Source organism: Rana temporaria, chromosome 3 (genome assembly GCF_905171775.1).
Source record: "Rana temporaria chromosome 3, aRanTem1.1, whole genome shotgun sequence".
Taxonomy (NCBI): Eukaryota; Metazoa; Chordata; class Amphibia; order Anura; family Ranidae; genus Rana; species Rana temporaria.
This window is the reverse complement of record NC_053491.1, coordinates 261,422,550-261,445,671: the sequence shown is the minus strand read 5'-3', so window position 1 is coordinate 261,445,671 and position 23,122 is coordinate 261,422,550. Positions and strand designations below refer to the sequence as shown.

Sequence of the window (23,122 nt, the reverse complement as noted above, 5' to 3'; positions counted from 1 at the left end):
TGACTTAGCCGGGAAAAAAATAAATAAAAAAAACAAAAGCGACGCGGGAAAGACGGGCATACTTTAACATGGTGGAGTACTTTTCCACCATATTAAAGGTGCCCTATCTTTGCGACGGAAATCTAACACTTGCGACGACGTATCGACGGGAAAAATCTTCGTGGATCGCCGTAACTCCTAATTTGCGTTTACGACGCGAACTCCCCCCAGCGGTGGCCGCGGTACTGCATCTTAAGATCCGACAGTGTAAAACAATTACACCTGTCGGATCTTCTGGCTATCTATGCGTAACTGATTCTATGAATCAGTCGCATAGATACTCTGAGAGATACGACGGAGTATCTGAGATACTCCGTTGTATCTCTTTTGTGAATCTGGCTCATAGTTTTTTGGATCAGCCAGATATTTCAGGTGATAGAAAAGGCCAAATTTCACAGCACAAGCACTTTTTTTTTTAGGTTAACAAACGCTTAAAGACTTATATACATTGCCTTCAGTTTGTATAAGAACCTTGTGCACTGCTGGCACACATTTGCACAGCTTTCATAAATCTTTAAAAGAGAAGTATGTTTTTTTGCTTATTCATACTTATCTAGGTGGATGCAGCATCAGACCGATGCTGCATCTGTCCCCCGGCATCTCTGCACTGAAAACCGAGCCACCGAACACCACCGATGGCTCTGTTCTCCCACCTCCCCAAGCGGAGAGCTGCTGCCTGTCAGTTAACATCTCTCCTGCTCTGTTCCTCTACCCTCATTGGAGCGCTGAGCTGTGGAGGGGCGGGGAGCAGCCATCTCAGCCTCTTGCTGAGAGGCTGAGACTGCCATCAGTCCAGGCAGCTGGTGGATCCAGGCTTCCTAAGTCGAGATGATGCGGTGCCTGTACTGATCCTGGTGACATCAGTGGACAGCGGACTTTAGACAGCTCTCTGCTGAAAATGGGTTACAGGAGTGCAAAACGAATTGCTCAGGCTCGACTTCTCCTTTAAAGTAGAACTATAGGCAAAACTTTTTTTATTTTAGCTAGAGTAAGGGAGGGTCATAACCCGTCAGGTTATTTTTTCACAATCTGTATCCCATTTGGAAGATTTCCCTTCACTTCCTGTTCCTTATGCAAAACAGGAAGGGAGATGAAATTACTGAAATATTAGGGACCCCAAGGGTCACCAGAAGTAGTGGAGGAGTTGCCCTTTATTACTTTTATGGGGACTAGGGATGAGCCTAACACCTCCCGGTTCGGTACGCACCAGATTCTGATCCAGCCTCTCCTCATCTGCAGTGATCCACATCCATCTCCACCACACGCTGCCAACGAACCCCCCCTCCACTCACGGAGCACTGTGGTGGTCTGTGTGTGGCTGTGGGCTGGCCAGCCAGCCTGTCCTCATCTACAGTGCTCCATCCATCCAGGCATCTTACATCTATTATCCATTCCACCACTTGAATCCCCCCAGAGCATGTGCTTGTGTGGCTGTGGTGGGCCCAGCCACCATGGGCCTGCGGCTGCCTCTACTTGTCTGCAGTGCTGTATGTTCCTGCTCCATCCATCCATTATGATCCGATTCAGTCCACTCCACATGCCCTCCTCCTGGACCACCGGCACCCAGGCTGCTCTCCCCAGACTGCCACACTCCCACCAGGCAAGCAACATGACTCTCACCTGCTCTTCCTGTCTTCCATTAATCTGCGCTGCCACAATGGGGAAGTGATTGAAGATCCGGACCGGCGAAGAAGATGGCAGCAGCGGCGGCTCTCAGACTGACAACGAGGCAGAAGCGGGACTCCAGGTGCATGCTTTGCGCATGCGGCACCCGAGATCACGGACAGGCCAGCCCCGCTGTCGCACATGACCCCAATTACCCAATCACAGCACGCCGGCTGGCCATTGTCGAGACTGAACATGGCGGCTGGCGCGCGGTGACACAGTGAATACAAATAATTATTAGAAGACAGACTGACACACACTGGCGCCCCCCTAAATGTTGCGCCCGGGGCCATTTCCCCCTCCAAACCCCCCATGCTACGCCACTGATTAAAATTACTGCTCCTGAAAAAAATTCAGATTTTAAAACTTGTTTTTGCATGGATATATGTCCCATGGGGCAGGACCCAGGCCCTCAAACACTTTTTATGGCAATAACTTGCATATAAGCCTTTAACCGCTACAGCCCCGGAAGATGTTACCCCCTTCCTGAGCACTTTTTACAATTTGGCACTGCGTCGCTTTAACTGACAATTGCGCTGTCGTGCGACACTGGACCCAAACAAAATTTGCATCCTTTTTTTCCCCACAAATAGAGCTTTCTTTTGGTGGTATTTGATCACCTCTGCAGTTTTTGTTTTTTGCACTATAAACAAAAATCAGTGACAATTTTGAAAAAAACACAATGGGCCAGATTCAGGTAGCTCGGCGCATCTTTGTGCCGGCGTAGCGCATCTCATATGTGCTACACCGACGTAACTCTGAGAGGCAAGAGCAGTATTCACAAAGCACTCGCTCCCTATGTTGCGCCAGCGTAACGTAAATTGGCCGGCGTAAGCCCGCCTAATTCAAAGTAGGAAGGTAGTGGGCGCGATACATTTAAATTAACCGTGACCCCATGTAAATGAAGGGCCGAACGAACGGTGCATGCTCAGAATCACGTCGCATATACTCCCTAAGATACGACGGCTTAATGCGTACGACGTGAACGTAACCTACGCCCATCCCCATTCACGTACGACTTACGTAAACGATGTAAAATACGACGGCTGTTCCCTGGTCCATACCCTAACATGACTTACCCCTGCTTTATGAGGTTTACCTTTACGCCGGACGTACGCCTTACGTAAACGGCGTAGATTACAGCGACGGGCGCAAGTACGTTCGTGAATCGGCTTTTCTCACTCATTTGCATATTCAACGCGTAAATCAATGGAAGCGCCCGTTGCGGCCAGCGTAAATATACGCCCAAGATACGGCGGCGTAAGAGACTTACGTTGGTCGGATGGAGCCAAAATTCAGGCGTATCTTATTTCAAGAATCCGGCGCATCAGTGCACTTACACCGCGTATCAGAAGATACGTTGGCGTAAGTGCTTTCTGAATCCAATATCTTTTACTTTTTGCTATAATAAATATCCCACATTAAAAATAAATAAATACATTTCCTCAGTTTAGGCCGATATGTATTTTTCTACATATTTCTGGTAAACCGCAATAAGTGTATTTTTAGCGCTATAGCGCCTGCAAAGCGCCTCAGTGTGAAAGTAGCCTAAAGCTGCTTTCACACTGGGGCGTGTAGTTTTTGCGGAGGTATTCGCCCGCTAGTGGGGCGCTTTTAACCCCCGCTAGTGGCCGAAAAAGAGTTAAAACCGCCCACAAAGCACCGCTGCAGAGGCGCTTGCCGGTGGTTCAGCGGTACTGCCCTTTGATTTCAATATGCAGGGGCGCAGTAGGAGCGGTGTATACACTGCTCCTACAGCACCTCAAAGATGCGGCTAGCAGGACTTTTTTTACTGTCCTGCCAGAGCACTGCTCCAGTGTGAAAGCCCTCGTGCTTTCACATTGGACTGAAAGAAGAGGCACTAAAAATATCGCCTGCAAAGCGCCTCAGTGTGAAAGTAGCCTAAGGGGTTTAAACCACCCGCAAAGCGCCACTGCATCAGCAGTTCGGCCGTGCTGCCCATCCATTTCAATGGGCAAAGATGCTGCTTGCAGGAGTTTTTTTTTAATGTCCCGCCAGCGCATTGCCTTAGTGTGAAAGCCCTTTGGCTTTCACACTAAGACTGCAGGGGAGCCGTTTTTCAGGTGCTATTTTTAGCCCAAAAGTGCCTGAAAAAAGCCCCAGTATAAAAGGGGTTTTAGAGGAGATTGTTCACCCCCCCCCCCCCCCCGTGAAATGTGACAGGGGCTGTCCATCTACATCAAAACTCCTCCTCCAAAATTTAAATAATAATTACTATTCAAATAATATTAATACAGTTCTTATTTATGATCTTACAAAACATATTTCCTATTGTTTATTGAATTTTTTTTCACATTTCTTTTTTATTCATGACTGCAACAGCATTATTGGGCTTCGTGCAGTCAAGGGAAAAGAGAAAGCTTCCTATAGTGAGGTAGGCATTTATATCTGCAGCTTCATAAGGACACTTCTGCTTGCTCCGTCCCCTATCTTTCAGTGCAGTGAGGAGCAATCTCCTAATGTTACTCAAGCACAGTGCATAGAGCAGAAAAAAAGGTAGTGAATTGTTTTTATTGTTTAGTTTGCTGATGACACATATAAAGTAAATGTAATTGCACTTTAGATGTACCTGTATGCAAAGGCGTGAGCACAGGGTGTGCCAGGTGTGCCCAGGCACACCCTAATCACCCTGTGCAGCATAGATCCCCTACTGCCCTAGCTCCCCCCCCCATTCCCGCTGCACCGCTGCTGGCTTTCCTCCTCTCCACTCCCATTCAGCGGGATGTTTTAGGATGAATGGGAGAAGGAGCCGGTAAATATGTAATTTACTTACCCCTTCCCTTTCTGAATAAACATAGTGAGCAATCGGTAGTGTGTGTTTGAGATTTGGGGTGCAAACCCTAATGCCATGGGCTGCGCACACCTATGCATGTATGTATTTATATGCAAGCAGTGTAAGAACTTGAATTTGATTTGGCACCAGCCTCCTGCAGTTCTTGTACAGCAGAGCTCAAACTTGGGGTGGGGAGCAGGCCTGGACTGGGACAAATAGGCCCCGGGGCAATAAGAGATAACTGTGTCCCCCACCCACACTCAACGATGTACCCTAATAAAATCTATTTTCTTTTTTTCCCCCCACAAATAGAGTTTTCTTTTGGCGGTATTTGATCACCTGTGCGGTTCTTAATTTTTTAGGCTATAAACAAAGACAGACAATTTTGAAAAAAATAAATATATATATATATAGTGGCGGCTGGTGCTTAAATTTTTAGGGGGGGCGCAAATGAAAAAAAAAAAAACAATTGCAGCCTCACTGTGCCCATCAAATGCAGCCACTGTGCCATCAATTGTCACCACTGTGCCATGCCATCAAACGCAGTCACTGTGCCATGCCATCAAATGCAGCCACTGTGCCATCAATTGTCACCACTGTGCCATGCCATCGAAAGCAGCCACTGTGCCATGCCATCAAACTCAGCCACTGTGCCTATCAATTGTCGCCACTGTGCCATGCCATCAAACGCAGCCACTGTGCCATCAATTGTCACCACTGTGCCATGCCATCAAATGCAGCCACTGTGCTATGCCAAACGCAGCCACTGTGCCCATCAATTGTCGCCACTGTGCCCTTTAGTTGTCGCCACTGTGCCCTTTAATTGTCGCCACTGTGCCAATTGATGCCACTGTCACTGTGCTAAATGTCGCCACTGTGCCAATTGATGTCACTGTGCCCATTGTCGCCACTGTCACTGTGCCAATTGTCGCCGATGTGCCCTGTAAAATACCCCTCCCCGCCCGACACTTACCTTTCTGGGGTCGGCCATCCTTCTTCCACGTCCCTCGATGTCCTCTCCCACCCTCAATGACGCTTCAGCCAATCAGGTTACCGGTAACTGGAAAGCCTTGAAGAGGCAACATTTCAAGACATGGGCTGCGTGAATGGAACATTTCATGCCTCTTCTTTTACAAATCAGAGTTTTTTGGTAGGTGACCTTGTGAAGATTGCTTTAAAGGACTTGAGATAGCTGCTCAGAGCTTTGCAAATGCTTCTTAAAAACTTTGGCCCATATTCACATATAACTGTGGCGGCGTAACGTATCGTAGATACGTTACACCGCCGCAAGTTTTTATCGCAAGTGCCTGATTCACCAAGCACTTGCATGAAAACTTACGTTGGCGGCCTCCGGCGTAAGCCCGCGTAATTAAAAGGGGCGTGTGCCATTTAAATTAGGCGCGCTCCCGCGCCGGACCTACTGCGCATGCTCCGTTTTGAAATTCCCGCCGTGCTTTGCGCGAAGTGAGGTCATTTTTTAGAACGGCGACGTGCGTAGCATACTTTTGTATTCCCGGACGTCATACGCAAGAACAAACAATTTTTTAATTTCGACGCGGGAACGACGGCCATACTTTATACAGCACATACGTGGGCTGTGTAAAGTTAGGGCAGCTAAAACAACGACTAACTTTGCGACGGGAAACTAGACTAGCAGCGACGTAGCGAACGCGAAAAACCGTCGTGGATCGCCGTAACTACTAATTTGCATACCCGACGCTGGTTTACGACGCAAACTCCCCCCAGCGGTGGCTGAGGTATTGCATCCTAAGATCCGACAGTGTAATTCAATTACACCTGTCGGATCTTAGGGCTAGAAAGGAGACACAAAGCAGCGCCTTCTGAGCGTAGCAAGTGTGTTTAATATTGGAAATGTATTAAAACATATAGATCACCTACTCACATGTCTGATGTAGGTAAAAGCATAGTCAATTTTAAAGGGTTCATCCGCGGGGGTCCCGGAGAAGACGAGATGTCCTCATGCTAGCATGCAGTGTCCTGGTCCGTACTGCAGCGGCGATGGGAACCAAAAGCGCCCTCGGAACTGAAGTGCGCGGTACAGGTCTCCACTGTGTGCTGCTGTTGCTGCCGACTTCACATCCGGGCGCGGGAGGTGCACGCGTTCGAGGCTTTCAAGTCTCTTCTTCAGGCATAGTGTGATCTATATGTTTTAATACATTTCCAATATTAAACACACTTGCTACGCTCAGAAGGCGCTGCTTTGTGTCTCCTTTCTTGTTGTTTCACAGATTGCTTCATCTGTCAGCTGGCAGCCGTCTAAGCAAGGCATCGTTTGGTTATTAGTGCTGTGGACATTTTATTGATGGACTATAGTAATTCCATATGAGCACTATATTTTTCACTTTTTGATACTCACAAAATTTGTTTGGAGTTCTATTGTTCCCATCTTTTACCCTTTGTTTATTGTCAACAGAGATATCTATAGGGAGTGCGCTTGATATTATGTTTTTTCGGATCTTAGGGCTAACTATGCGTAACTGATTCTATGAATCAGTCGCATAGTTAGGAAGACCCTAAAACAGAGATACGACGGCGTATCAGGAGATACGCCGTCGTATCTCTTTTGTGAATCTGGGCCCAAATGTACAGACAACTCTTATAAAAGTTGAAACCTAGATCTACAAGGACTTACTGTATTTGTCTCTGGTAGCAGGATGCAATCACTAGGAAATTCAAATATTGTACATATCTTGTCTGAATCTTTGGCTGACAGTACCAGGTTCTTGATTTGGAAGGGCAGCAGTTGCTACTGTGGCTTAAAGTGTATTTCCACTTTTGCAGCCAAATTGGCATAACACACCTGCTTTAAGTCTGTTACATGTTTTCATTACATAGCATAACTTAAAAAAAAAAAATCCTTGTTATCTTATAATAATTTTTATACAAGTAAAAAGCACAAGCTCTCCCTGTTTTGTAGTGTTTAGGGGGGCAGTAATATTTTAGCATAATTATTAGCTGTAAACTAGATTTGAACTACAACTGTCCTAACAAAGTCACTCTCCTGCATTGTACGTTAATAAGGGATGGTGTGGGGACAAAGACATTTGAGACAGAAATTCTTAAGCCCATGGGCCGAATATCGAAATCAGTCGTTACAGTAAAAAAAAAAAAAACAGGTGACTTTCGGCCAATGTGTACAGCTGCTTGTCCGACAAATGCCAATCTTGTGACCATCTTCTGTTGAACAAACAGCAGCCGATCGCCATCCAATTAGCACTTGCAGCCAATAGTTGCGAGTGCGCTGACCAGTGTGTTCTGGCAAGGGGGGGGGGTTCCCTTGTCAAAACACAACAGCAAAGCGGAGATGATCATTGCATAGTTAGTACAGCAACCTCCTGTCTTTTATTTACGTTCAGCCCAAAATCTTAATGTGTGTACTAAGCATTAGGATCAGCCATAACACCTTCTCCTTAGAAACATCTAAAAAAGTAAAACTTTTTGTGTGTGTGTGAATAGACAAACATATGAAGAGGTTTTCTCAAATTTGACTGCAAAAGATACTGTTTAGGCTTGTCTAACCAATTTTATAGTCCACCAACTAGACAATGCCCTTACACCTTATAGTGCTAGTGCATAGGTGCAATGCAGCTACTCAACTTTTGGACCTTATGAAATGTTTTGTGATATTTCAAATTATAAAAAAAAAAAAAAAAGTGTTTGTTTTGTCAGATAACTGCTGCTATTTATATATAACAGATGTATAATTCATAAAATAAACACAGGAGACATTTAATATATTCAACAATATATAATCATATATTTATATTTTTTATATATATTTATATATTTCTAGATCAGTACATTCAGTTTTTAACTTGTGTTTTTTTCTTCACAAACAGAAGAACTCTTACAATAGAAGACTTTCTAAAATAAATACTATTAAAATAGAGCTTCAAAATAAATATTCTATACAAATGAAACAATTCAGCGTATACATTTCTTCCATGGAGTGAATCTTTCAATAAAAATGTGTTTCTAGAGACATATACTTGCAGCGTTTTTTGAACAAATTACACATTGGTTATGGGCAAGGAGATTTCATTATAAAAGCAAATGTTTTATGTAAGCCATCAAAATAAAATGAAAATATATTCATGGATAATCTATAGTTTAAATTTTTACACATAATCAGGTTCACCACAAAAGGCAGTACAATCAAGCTACATTAAAGCCTTAAAATGTTCTTGTCTTTTAAATGGGAGCCATTTTATTGGCTACACTCTGATTACTGATTGTATTAGCAAAATGGATCCCACTGCTACATAGAGGGGGTACTGTTTATTATCCAGATTACAGTATATTATTTTGTGCTTAATGGAAGCTACACTTAGAATGTGAAGGCTTACTGAATGTGGCTTCTACACTTCATTACTTTAATTAAAATGGGTGGGGCAGAACTGGTATCTAGTTTGGCATAATACAAATAAATAACCAAAATACAACTGATTTGCTAGCATTCAATTAATATATTTGATTCCTGTATTTAATGTTTGGCTTACTGACCTAACATTACAACTTATGTCCAAATAATAGTTGGTAATTATTAATTTTAGTTAAAAAGTATATAACAAAATAAAATTACTTTTTGGCCTGACAGCCTTGAATGGCCACAACATGAATACTATGGCTCTTGTACGGGCCTTTGTGTTAGACTTCAGTTGACCATGAACATGATGAGATGCAAGTTGGCAGAACCGGGTCGCAATATCACATCTATGTCTTCAGCACACATGGATAAATGACCAATCCGTGGTTACATTATTTGGATAGGTTAAAAAAAACATGTCCAAAAGTCTTCGACCCAAGATAAGTTGGTGCCAGAGGAGTCTGGCTGTGGGCCTACCTCCTCATCCGACAGACATAAACATGCATGTTTGGGTGCATTGAATGTGCGTTTTTAGAGCACAAATACCTCTCGAGGATCATTTAAGTTTATGGCAACATCAATGGACATAAATATAATGATTGAGTCTCATCTGTGAGACATAGTGGGCAGTACAATATAAATTTACTAAATGATTCAATTTTTGATGAATCTGCTTTCATCAAATATCCAATCCTAAGCAGGGGTATTTTCTCTCTCTTTTAAATTCCCTACACATAGCCAGATGACCATAGGAAAAATAAATAAAATAAAAATTACTAGTAATTTATTCCCTAGGATATGACTTGAATTGGGAAAGGAAACATAACTGTTACTAAGTAACAATTGGTAAAAATATAGATATTATCCATTAGACAAACAACTATGCCAAACACTCATCCTGTTTTGTCAATTTTGTTCCACACAAGAGAACATATTCTACAAAGTGACATCTGGAATGTTCTCATGTGCCCGTGACCTACACAGAGGAACTTCCATTGTTTGGGTTTGAGCAGGCTTAACATGTCAGAGCATAACAAGTGATATGATAAGGAATTTGAGAAATACTTCCTTAGATTTTAACCAGAGTATCATGATGTTAAACTACTGTTTGTTATGGCAAAAAATAAATATGAAATGGTATTATTTAAAAGTCCTTAATCTATGTGAAATCTGTTCAGATCAACAACACTGGACTGTTTTACTAAAACCAAGTAAACCTGTGTTTATTTCAGACAGCCAATCATTATTCTTAAAAAAGGTTTGCTTAATTTCAGTAAATCATTATCACTGAGTATATATCTCAACACCAGAGCAGTTTACAGCCCTAAAGGGGAAGCTTCATGCGCAAAGAGAAAGATGAAGGGTGTCTGTACCTTCTTAAAAAAAAAAAACATATTTTATTTCTACCTCCAAAATTAAATAAAAAAATAATAAATATACTACCACTAACAAATGTCAAAGTGCTAGAACTGCAGCAAAGTCGAAAGAAGAATTACACAACTGACACCTTTCCCTTTGTATCTGTGAGGGACACATGCATATTAAAAGTGATCTTTTTTTTTTTTTTTTTTTTTTTACAGTTCGTATAAAAATATACATATTATTCTTGCTAAAACTTAAAGAAACTTGCCCAAAAGTTAGTAATTAAATGTAGCTTAAACATTATAGGTTACATCTTGTACCATACATTTTAAATAAGCATGTAACATGGCTGAAATTAAAATACAAATAAAGTTGAGTTTCATTAAAGTGTGGTTTGGATGCCACTTTTGAATGCAAATGCAAGACATCTGTATGCTAACAAAAATTCCCCTTTAGCACTGAAACTACATGTTACAAAACAGAGACTAGCACCTATTATTTGCCAGAATGCAGTGTAGGGAAGGTGAAACTCACCCTATGTGATATATATATATATATATATAAATCACAAATGAATGAGTTTCTTACGACCCCCTTAGCCTTTCCCTGGTAGTTATATAACACTAAAATAGACCTTCTATGTATCTCTCTATGCATATTTACACAGATATACAGGATGCTATATTACAGTAGGGCCAAGGTAGAGCAGCAGCACAAACAAAAATACAAATAAAGTTACATACAACTTTCAATTTCCTTAGAAAATTACAATGAATAAAATAAGTTTGCCATTGGCGTTCACTGTGTACAACTGCCCTTCAATGTCACCTCCTTGTGAACAAAAATATTTTCTGTTCTTTCTAGTTAGAAAATGGTTATTGCATTGTGCCCAGTACAGTAGATTTCCTGAAAAGCTGGAGGAAAGGGAGCAATGCATGCATTAACCTTGTGTTGCAATGCGCTTAGAGTTCCAGCAGCAGGGAGCGAGGTTAAACTTTGTAACAATTACCTTTTAATTAACATGTTGAGACAGCTGCTGAAATAGCTGAACCTGATATGTTTGCTGATCTGGGTGTGAGAGTTGTTACTATCAGCACAAGTGATCTTTAGCAGTGCTTTGACTTGTTATTAGGGGGATATTGATACGATTTGCCAATACATATTGTTCTGATTGTTTGTTTTTTTACCCACAGTGCTGACAACCTTTCTTGTGGAGAAGGTGCACAGCTGAAGATGAAAGGGCATTTCCCATTATCAGTAAGAAGGGTGAGAGAAGGGCAGTTGGAAAAGGCTAATAATAGGCAGGCCGGAAGAGTCTTGACACAGCGGAGGAATAGAGGGTCGTGCATTCCTTCCTGTCACCACATTGTGGATTGAATCTGTACCTTTGGCACTCTGGTCTCCCATGTTGCCTTCATTAGCCAAAAAAACGTGTAAGAGAACTAATACATTTATATAAAAATACAAAAACACTAAACCACAGACAAAAGAGTTACGCAACAAAGCCTCAGCAGAGTTTTCCACACATCAATGAAAAGTGTAGACTGAAGCCTTCAGCTTAAAAAACAAACACGTGAGTGTGTGAGGAAGAACTAGAGCTGGCTTGCTTCCATGCTAACTGAGGGATAACATTCTTGGTTCTTAATGGTAGCTGTAAATACAATAAAGGTAACTAGTCCCTTCAAGCTAATCCCCATGGTTATCTAGTTAGCATACAGATCTTCAACACAGGATTTTGAAATGGTTCACAGCAGCAGCCAAACATAATGCATTTCTCTTTTCTGATAATACTAAGTGTTGCTGGACCCCCTTAATCAAGGAATGATAAATTAAAGCCTCTGGAGAGAATATACAGTCTGGAGTCTTTTTTGCTTCATCTTTCTGCACAATGCATTCTTATAAGACAGTTCACAAAACCAGAACCTCACAGCAACTCTCAAAATGGCTTTTCTGGTCTGTTGACTGCATCCGGTGCTTTGCACATGACACTGTTTGTGTTTTTGCACCGGCACCCGGGTCGGCTCGCTTGGTCATAACATTTCTGAGAAAGTTTCACACAGCCAGTGGCAGGAAGATAGCAGAGCAAGCATGGGAGGACCAATGACAAGGCACTCATGAAAGACCAGCGAGCACAGCAGTTAGAGTGTGAGCAAGAACACGGATGATCTGCGCAAGAACCTTCATCGTCTTCGTTGGTGCAGTGGTAAAAAACTCCCTTGACTAGACACATGCAAGTTGAATAGTTGACCATATTCTGTGCAGAACACAGACATCCCTGGTTGCAAATCCAGCAAGAAGGTAAGGTCCGAGGAGTTGTACAGTCTTTGCATTTACATCTGCCACAGGCCTCACAAAGTAAAAAGTGCTTGTCCAATTCTTGATTCAAGGGTCCTTTAGCATCCTGAGGCTTACAATTAATCACTTTAGGCTGTATCCTTACTGCCCTAGGTGGAGACTGATCAACCACAGGAGGTGGGGCCATGTGGTCCAAGAGTCTCTGATCTGAAGAGGTGCTACTGCTACTGCTAATTGAGCTGGGTCGCCCACTGAAAGATATCCAAGGGTGCGTAATATCGGCTTCACATCTCTGCAAATGTTGATTGACAAGGAAAGGTTCATGTGAGCCCCTGCTGAGCTTTTGATTGGCCAGCTGACTAAGAGCTGGGTTGTCAATGTAATCATTCTCAAGATGAGTAGTCTTCATCTGATCGATAGGCAGGATGGTAAGCGGATGTTGTAATCTCCCATATGGAACACGGCCATCTAGTAGTGGCTGCACCATAACTGAATTTGGTACCACAGTTATGCTGTGTGGAATCCTGGAATCCATTGACCTCTTCTGAAAATGATGAGAACCTTTTAAAAAATCTGTAAAAAAAAAAAAAAAATTCAATTAGGTTAAGGTTTTCTTAGCAATAATGAGCATTATGAAGAAACATTTTAATAAGAGTTATGGTTTATGAAACATTATTTCAGTTTGTGTTTATACCATGGGGGGGTGATATTGTCTTGTTGCCTAGGACAGTCTCAGTGAGGTTGATTTACTAAAACTGGAGAGTGAAAAATCTGGTGAAGCTGTGCATGGTAGCCAATCAGTTTCTAACTTGAGAAAACCTGGAAGCTGATTGGTTTCTATGCAGAGCTGCACCAGATTTGACACTCTCCATTTTAGTAAATCAACCCCTGTTGTAGTGATAATGATACTGCATTTACTCACAATGTGAAAAGTGAACTAACAATCACCTGTAATTTTTGACTTGCCAGTTGCAATCAAGATAAACAAGTCTAATTGTTTGCTAATGTCCAAAAACATGTCAGTAAATTGCACCTAGAGACCTTTTGATGCATGCTGTGCTTACAATCTAAATGGAAACCAAATTGCCCTTTTTTTAACAGCCATGTTCTTGAGGAAAATAAGCAAAAAACAAAAACAAAACCTGCCAAACAAACAAAAAAAAATGATGAACTAGTGAATACACTGAGATCCTTAGATAAGACCAGCATGCATGTCCCCACAATCTGCATTACTTTAGTAAATAAACACAAGAATGCATTTCTTATCTGTTAAACATAAATGCAGAACCAAAAAAATAATAATTTCTGATAAAAGCGTTTAAACTACAAAGTTTAGGAATAATCATCCTCAATTACAAAATGTGCCTGATTTACTAAAGGAGTTGATAATCTTCACTTAATAAATAATCTAAAATATTCACTTTAGTAATCCAATCATGTTAAAAGCAAATATATGTTTATCTATTTCTTTTGCACATTATAGGTTATTATAAATAGACAGGAATTTGCTTTTTCATGTGATTTTATAACTGAAGTGAATATTTAATTTATTGAGAGAGGATTCTCGGCTCCTTTAGTAAATCAGCTTCAATGAATTTTACTATATCTAGTACATTTCCACAGACAAAGTCCACTTACATTTTTTTTTTAGTCTACGAAGAGTAACAGAGTTGTATCTTCACAGTCCTGACTCACACCATCCTAAATGATCCCATTTTACTAGAACGGCTGACTCGCTGTGTTGCTTTAGTTTCTGATTTCATCGAAAGAGAGCAGTTCAGAACTGGAATCTATCCAGTTACCCAACAGCTATGCAAGTCAAAAGAGCACAGGAAGCAACTAAGCTTAATTCAAAGAGCGGATACGGCCCGGCTCCAATTTAGAAAGTGCACATTGTTTTCTATGAGACGTAGGGCTTCCTAGTCGAGCGACCTTTTGTTTGTAAGCACTATTTGAAAATCACTTAAAGGGGAAGTGCACATGCAGGCTCACATTCACACTGGTGTAAACTAACCAAACTTTTTGTGTTATTAAATAACATTATATAAACACGTAATCAGTTATGGAGAAATTTAAACTGTCTTTTTTTCTACACACACTGTGGAAGGGGATGTTGATAGCTTCCTGGGAATGGTTGGAAAACTTTAGTGCTAACGTTTTTCTGCAGCTATATAATTATATAGCAATTTGCTGGTAAAACTCATTCAAGAATTAAAGAACGATGTTTGTTAGTTCATGTAAGCTGCTAAAAACATTTTTTTGATGGTGCAACACACCCCTGCTGCTTACACTATGCTATTAAGTATGTCTGATTATGTGAATATTCAATTTGAGTGAGGATTCTCAGCTCCTTTAGTAAATCAGCCTCAATGAATTTTACTACATCTAGTACATTGTGGTCTATGCCGATAAAGGGGTTGCAAAGGTTCGTTTTTTATTTTCTAAATAGGTTCCTTTAAGCTAGTGCATTGTTGGTTCACTTACCTTTTCCTTCGATTTCCCTTCTAAATTTTTTTTTCTTTGTCTGAATTTCTCACTTCCTGTTTCTCCTCAGTAAACTTGCCACCATCATCCGAGCCATTCTGGCTAGGGGTTAGTCAACCAGAACAGCTTACTGAGGAGGAACAGGAAGTGAGAAATTCAGACAAAAAAAAACTATCGAATGAAAAGGTAAGTGAAGCAACAATGCACTAGCTCAAAGGAACCTATTTAGAAAATAAAAAACTAACATTTACAACCCCTTTAAGCATGTCTAAATAGGGTTCACATTTTTAGAGACTTAAGAGATTTTAACCATTACTATAGTAAAACAGTAGGAGATGCATCAGCTAGCTACAAGCTTATTTAATGAAGAAGGTTTCCTCTATTTAAAATATGAATCTGTAAAATGTTGTTTATTGGGGTTGTTGTTACAAGAAATTACTATTAAATACTCACACTTATGCAACTTTTTCTTAAAGTTTGACAGCTCATCTCTACCAATGATATTGGCAACTTAGGTTTGTGCCTAGCCTAGGACAGCCATTTGTGGGGTGGGGTGGGGTAAAAAGATGATTTTCTTTTTTTTTATTTATTTAAACATTATTAGTTCTTTACTTACTTTCCTTCCCTGACACTTCTAATTACAAATTATAACATTGCCATAGAGTTATTAGTATGACGGGGAACCTATTTATTACCTTAGGGTTTGTGTGTATACATAACAGGTAAGTAATTAAGCCTAGTTTTTGGAAAAAGGGGGTCTGTACTAAAGCAAGCACAATTATTAATCCTTGTTAATCCTTGTTTTGCCACAAAGTCCACGTGGTTGATTTATTAAAGGCAAATATGGCCGTTCACTTTGCAAGATAAATTTCCCATTAGTGAATGTGGTGAGAGTTCACTTTGCAAATAAAAAAAAAAACAGGACTTTTGCTTGTACATGATTGGATGATAGAAATTAACATAACTTCACCTAATTCAGTAGGTGAAGGGAAAACCAATTGCATGGTGAACAGCCCCTGTCTTTAGTAAACCAACCCTATGGGCGCACTTGGTGTTGTTTTATAACACTTAACAAGAGAAACAAGAGCTACTATTGCTGGCCTACTTTAAAATATATTGCTTTAATACTTTCAGACTCACTGAGACAAGCATTCAGATTAGAAAAGAGCGAAGTCAAAACTCCTGATCTGCATACTTGTTCCTGGCCTATGCCTCAGAAAGTATGGAAGCCATTGGATCAGCAAGATAGCCAGGTACCTAGAGATTCAGAAAGGGCAGCAATAGCAGTCTTCATATCCTTCTTTTAAAATTCAGGCCAGAGCACTATATAACACCCTTGTCTTTGCTTGCCAACACTGCAGTAGGTTTTTCCTGAGCTACATAAACAGGAAGCCGCCTCTCATAATGTTTATGGGGCAACAATGCTCTGATAGATTACATATGCAACACGCTGGGCTTATGAGAAAACAGGTGACTAGAAATTCTACTTTCAGTAGTTTTACGATCTGATGCTTCTACTGCAGCCACATCTGCAATCACAGCTGTTCAAGCTGGGTGCGTAGGGCAGCCAAATTGCTCCCCCCCCCCCCACAAATCAAATTTCCACATGTTACCCCTAGAGAGGAGAAAGGAGACATATTGAAACAGAACTTGAAGTAGTCAATTCTGTCCTCAACATTCATCCCAAATGTGAGGTCTAGAACTTCTTGGCTACTTAACTATAACTTACTATTTTAAACTATACCAATTCCCCTACATTCCAAATACAGACAATGTCCACTATAATCTGAAAGACAAATGCTTGTAGTCCGTACTGATGTATGGATAATAGGACATCAGGTCAGATCCACAAAAGGATATCCGAGATATTGAGCCTAAATTACTAATGAGGTTGAAAATCTTCACACAATAAATTGTGTGAGTATTCACTTAAATTATCCAATCAAGTGAAAAGCAAAATCCTTTTCACTCATTTAATCTGCATATGATTAGGTAACTAAAAGGAAAAGCAAGACATTTTATAGTGTAAATAATTCCCAATTCTTTTGTAAATCTGCCCCTTTGTGTATGAAAAGGTGGTCATTGTCTAGTTTCATTAAAAAATTAGAGTTTTTCCAAGGAGCCTGCTCAGTAAACATCTATGACTCTCTCAAATTAATTGTTTCTGATCATAGAGTTTTATAAGGTTTGTAAAATAAATTAATTTCACACTGTATAATTAACACATGTTAAAGTTATGCACAATATTTTATTCTGTATTATTGCAAACTCTCATTGACCTAACTGAAGGGTTTAAAATGGTATGACATTTTGTTAGGACATCATTTCTCTTACATATAAAGCAGTACATTTTGATGCTTTAAATAAATATTAGCAATTATTAAAAAGCCACTGAGACAGCAAAAATACATAATATTCTAAATGCACAGCTATGATTCCATGATACTGGACAGCTGTCATGATAGGCACTTGAGTTGAGTAACGCACTCTAAGCTACTAGGCTTACTGAAAAAAGCCATGCAATAATGGTGTACAAAAGTGCAGTAACTTAAAGCAATCAAACTGCATCTATCATCAGCTTAGAGAAGTGAGAATAATAAAAGTTATAGGCTGGTAGCTAGAAGTAACTGCATCCTGAAAATTACTATCTGCCTTAGTAAATACGCTTCTATAATCTCCTTTGTACAAGTTGTAAAGCAATATAAGTACATAAAAAAAAAAAAAGGTCAAATAGCAGCCACTGCAACTGTGAAATGAAGTAGACAATGTTGGGGTTAGAAGGGTTAGAAGGGCTGCTGATATTCATGGTCCTTTAACAATCTTGGTTTTAATCTAGTTTAGCCAGGATTGTCCAGGCTAGCAAGGAACCACTCACTTTAATTGAGCACTTCCTATTCTCTACTGGTCAATCAGGCAAGACTGCGGCAGCTCTGACACCTACACATCCTTTTAGCAGATGCCTGATAATCTGCCAGACATTGATAAGGATAAAATATCACCCCATTCAAGTACCACTCACCACACAGCACCTATCTGTGAACCATCAGTCTTCACAAGCCTGATACAGAAGCCTGACTTTCCTGTTACTTCTAAGCAATATGCAAAAGCAATTAAATGTAATCTCCGGATTAAACAGGAACTGGCAACCAGGAGAGGAAAAAAAAAAAACGCATACTGTTTGTTTGCTATTTGGACACAATTCATTTGCACGCATTTAAGACTTTTTGGTCACTTAGGTAAGGGCAGAAAAAAAATCTCAAGTGCAAGACTGCCATTAATCTTATAAAATGACTGTTGAAGATTAACTATTGGGGGGGGCCATTCTACAAATTCCTTCTGGCCCTAAATTTTACACAATCTTCTCCTGAAGTTCTGATAGATACTGCAACTAATTCATAAGGCTTTGATTATTGGACTCAGGAATTGGTTAGAGTTTTCACTACAAGGCTACAGAAGGTCGTAGATTATACAGCTACCAATTAGTCAATGCTAGAAACATCAAGAACATTTAGAAGGCCACCAACAAAGTTGGCCATCAGCTACCATTTTATGCAGACTGGTGGCAACGCTCCTATGATTTGTACAGCTCTGCTTACTTTAACCACTGCAAGAAATCTATCAGACTTGGTAGTCATCAACTGTTCTATAAAACCGAAGAGAGACCAGATTTGTTTTCTTAGTAAAAAGATTACATTTTAAACAAACACTCAAGGCAGTGATGGAATTCCATGTTTTCATCTCCCCTTACTCCCATCATCGTCTGTCCTTTATCAAATGACCCGCCTAAGCCATGAACTTTTGGTGCAATATTTAAAAAGGAGTCAACTGTAATTCTTCACAATGTGTGTGAAAATCTTGACAGTCAGTGTTCCCTTGCTGATAAATGGGCCAATTATTATTTATGATATACATATTATGACCATACAGAAATAAAAAATATCCCCCATTAAACATAGCAAATATATATTCAAACTGCAATTGGCCAAACACAGCCCTTGCTAAAAGTATATTAATAGATTTTTTTTATTCATTTTTTTTTAAAACTACAAGGATCCTTCCTACCTATTAAAGCCCTTGCTAAATCTTGCAAAAGAAAAAAAAAAAAAAGCTAAAATGTTCAAGCTGTTCACTTACTAGGGATTTTTACCAAGCCGAACTGCTGCGTTTAATACAGTCGGGGGAAAAAAATGCTTACTATGAAAAACACAGTAAAAGCCCATGAATGAATCTCTGCTACGGAAAATAGCAGAAGAGCCTGCAGTAAATTATGTCGTGAATGGCTCTATAATTAGCTATATGCTGAATGGATTTGCTACTACACTACTGCAAATACAAAAGTCAAAAAAAGAAAGAAGGTGGCGACAGCAAATCAAAATGAATTATTACTCTTTTATACAAAGAGGTCAACTAACCAAAAAGGTTAAGGTTTTATGCCAACCACTTAGATTAAGGGGTAACGTCCAGTTTTACTATCAGCTTTTCCTGGTGCAGGTTCTAGAAACGAACATTTATACCACTTAGCAAATATCCCCCTCTGTTTTTTTAATAATGACGCTGGAAATGGCACAATAGTGTCCACACCCAAAAAATGTCGCGTAACAGATAGAACATCCATCCATCTAGCTATCCTATTGATATCAATTGACACAGCATATGGAAGAATTCTAGCACCCAGAATAACACCCTCATCACTTAGCTACACTAACTTGTTAAAACCCAGCTCATATTTTATCATTACATGTCAATAAATATGTGAATAATCTAAAAAAAAATGCATTAATGATATTATACCTTGTACCCTACTTGATATGACAGTCTACTGCATAAAGTAGAAACAAATAGATTGTAAGCTCACCAAAAACAATAAAAGAGATTAAAGCATGTTCTCAATTGCACAGATATCACCTTTGTGTTTATGCTGCACTAAGTACACATAAAGAAAGTAAAAAACACAACATAACAACAAAGTAACAACTCAATCTTGTACAGTGCAGCAGTCTATTTGTAAACGTTTAAACATTTACTCAAGATAAAATGTGTTGCAGAACATCTGCTAGGGATTTCATAAGAAAGAAAAACATACATAGCAGGCCAGACGGATTCTCTAAAGAGAATACAAATCTAACAGGGCCTTCTTAAGAACAAGTATGTGAGTGGTCCATTATACATTACAAAATGTCAGATTAATCAGTTTTGGCCTCCATGCCTCCAATTCTGCACCAGAGGTTGGTCCAAGAAGGGATCTACAGAGATCCCATGGATTTCATGTATAAAATGTCCAAATATTCTAGCTACCAAGAAAATTCTATTTTCTCTGGGTTTCACATGTGACGGGTCTAAATAAGGTGACTAGGAAGGGATCTATAGTGAATCCATGGATTTCTCGTATGACAGGTCTATGTATTCTAGTTATAAAGGGCTCTACCACCCATGGCTTTCGTGTAGGACAGCTATAAATCAAGGGATCTACGGTTTCTGGATTTTATGTATGACAGTTCTTAATATTTAATCTAGGAAAGCATCTACCTCCAATGGATTTTATATATATGACAGTTCCACATAATCTAGCCAGAAAGGGATCAATAGTGATCCCATTGATTTCATGTATGACAGGTCTACATAATCTAGCTGCAAAGGGCTCTACCTCTCATGGGTTTCATGCATGACAGGTATAAATCTACCTAGCAAGGGATCTACCATCTCTAGATTTCATGTATGACCGGTCTAAATAATTCAGCTAGGAATGGATTTACATGCCATGGATTTAATATATGATAGGACCACATAATCTAGCTAAGGGATCTATAATGATCCCATGGATTTCATGCATGACAGGTATAAATGTACCTAGCAAGGGTTCTATCGTCCCTAGATTTCATGTATGACAGGTATAAATCTACCTAGCAAGGGATCTACCATCTCTTGATTTCATGTATGACAGGTATAAATCTACCTAGCAAGGGATCTACCATCTCTTGATTTCATGTATGACCGGTCTAAATAATTCAGCTAGGAAGGGATCTATGGATCTGTAGTGATTTCATATAAGACATGTCTAAATATTCTAGCTGAAAGCAATCTACTTCCAATATATTTAATGTGAAACAGGTCAAAATAATCCAGCTATGAATGGACCTACCTTCTGTAGATTATATATATATATATATATATATATATATATATATATATATATATATATATATATATATATATATATATATATATATATAGACAGGTTAACATAATATGTCTAGAAAGGCATGTATAGTGTTCACATGGATCTCAGATATGACAGGTCATATAATCTAGCTAGGAAGGGATCTATAGTGTTCCCATTGGATCTCAGGTATGAGAGGTCTACCTAATCTAGCTAGGAAAGGATCTATAGTGTTACCATTGGATCTCAGGTATGACAGATCTACATGATCTAGCTAGAAAGAGATCTATAGTGTCCCCATTGGATCTCAGGTATGACAGGTCTACATGATCTAGCTAGAAAGAGATCTATAGTGTTCCCATTGGATCTCAGGTATGACAGGTCTACATGATCTAGCTAGAAAGAGATCTATAGTGTTCCCATTGGATCTCAGGTATGACAGGGCTACATAATCTAGCTAGGAAAGGATGCACTACCATTAGATTTCATGTATGACAGGTGAAAATAATCAAATTAGGAAATGATTTATGGTGATCCCTTGGATCTGATGTAGGTCAGGTCTAAATAATAGGGTCATAAACCATGATGAGAAGGTTTATTCGTCCACTGATGCTCTGTCATTGTCATCCTCCATTGGGGTGGTGCAGTGTTGCTGGAATGGTTTGCAATGTGCCTGCGTAGTTGCAGAACATTGCTGGGCCGGATCTCCGGGATTGTGCCATTGCTGCCTCCAGATCAGCCCCGATCCCCCCCTAACCAAAAATGCCCAGCTCGGTCCTGACCTATGACGTCACGCCTGGCATTGTAGGCTCTGCACCGTGCACCCCAACCTCCACATACATGACGGTCTGTTCTAAAGGCATAGTGCGTCATCGCCACTACAAATCCCAGCAAAACCGCAGCAGGCAGCCTTGTGGGGCAAATCCCAATGTTAATGGATAGCAGAGGATTTTCTGACATCGCAATGCCCCAGCGATCGGAAATGAAAGCAGAAGGAGGCGATCGCAGGCCGATCTATCTACTAGAGAGTGACACGGAGGGAGTCCTATGATCGGAGCGATGAGGGAGGCAAGGGGGCTTGGAGCCCCCCCTCTTCTCCCGGCAGATTGCATGCACTGCACCTCCAATCCAGGCAGCTGGGATCTCCTGCAGCACTGCACCCCCACCCACCCCCATTGACAGATCGCAGGCTAAAGACAGGCGATGTGCATGTGCCCACAGATCACCAAAGTCCCATAATAATAATAGAAAGGAGAAGGGATGGTGCCCTGTGCATGGTACACATAAATCGTGCCAATTCAGGGGCTTACTTGTAAGACTGGAGCCAGGCTCATTTCCCAATAATCCACAAATCACAGGACGTCCCCAGCCGTGCACAGGAAAGCCCTCAGTACAAGCGCTGACGATCCAGGCTGCATAGCTCCTCTGCTGTCAGCTCGCTTTCGATGTTGCAACTCCCTGGGAAAATGGCTTTTTATGAATGGGAGGGCTGCGGCCCACTGCGCTTGCGCGCTCGGCCCTCACCGTTCTTATGAATGGGAGGGAAGAACCCGGCGCGCCTGCGCGCTCCACCCCTCCCTTCTTCGCCGATCTTATGAATGGGGGTGGGAGCGGGGGTGCCCGGCGCGTGCGCAGAAGCCGAGGCTTTTTTTTTTTTTTTTTTATGAATGGGGACCGGAACCTAACCTGCTGCGCTCATTGCAAAGCGAGCTGTTCTTTTATGAATGGAAGACAGCTGAATAAACCGCGCGTGTACTGCGAGCCCTGGAGAGAGGGAGGGAGGGAGAGAGGGAGGGGGAAGGGAAGCTTCTACAGTCACATTCAACTATATGGAAAGCAGATGAGCCCATCCGGCCTTCTATTAATATACATTCAGCACACATTCCTCGGAAAATATATTTCTATGCCACAATCCAAAATAAAATCTTTGCTCTCACGT

At 40.6% G+C, this 23,122-nt stretch overlaps 1 protein-coding gene across 1 annotated transcript; it reads right to left on the bottom strand.

Moving 5' to 3' along the window:
* Positions 1-9,841: 9,841 nt before the first annotated feature.
* Positions 9,842-22,661, bottom strand: SPRY4 (sprouty RTK signaling antagonist 4). The gene is made up of 2 exons (XM_040344609.1): positions 22,494-22,661; positions 9,842-13,115 (listed from the first exon to the last, which is right to left on the bottom strand). Exon 2 carries the CDS (start codon positions 13,075-13,077, stop codon positions 12,184-12,186), a length of 894 nt encoding a protein of 297 aa, XP_040200543.1. The 5' UTR covers positions 13,078-13,115; positions 22,494-22,661; the 3' UTR covers positions 9,842-12,183.
* Between the last annotated feature and the right edge of the window lie 461 nt (positions 22,662-23,122).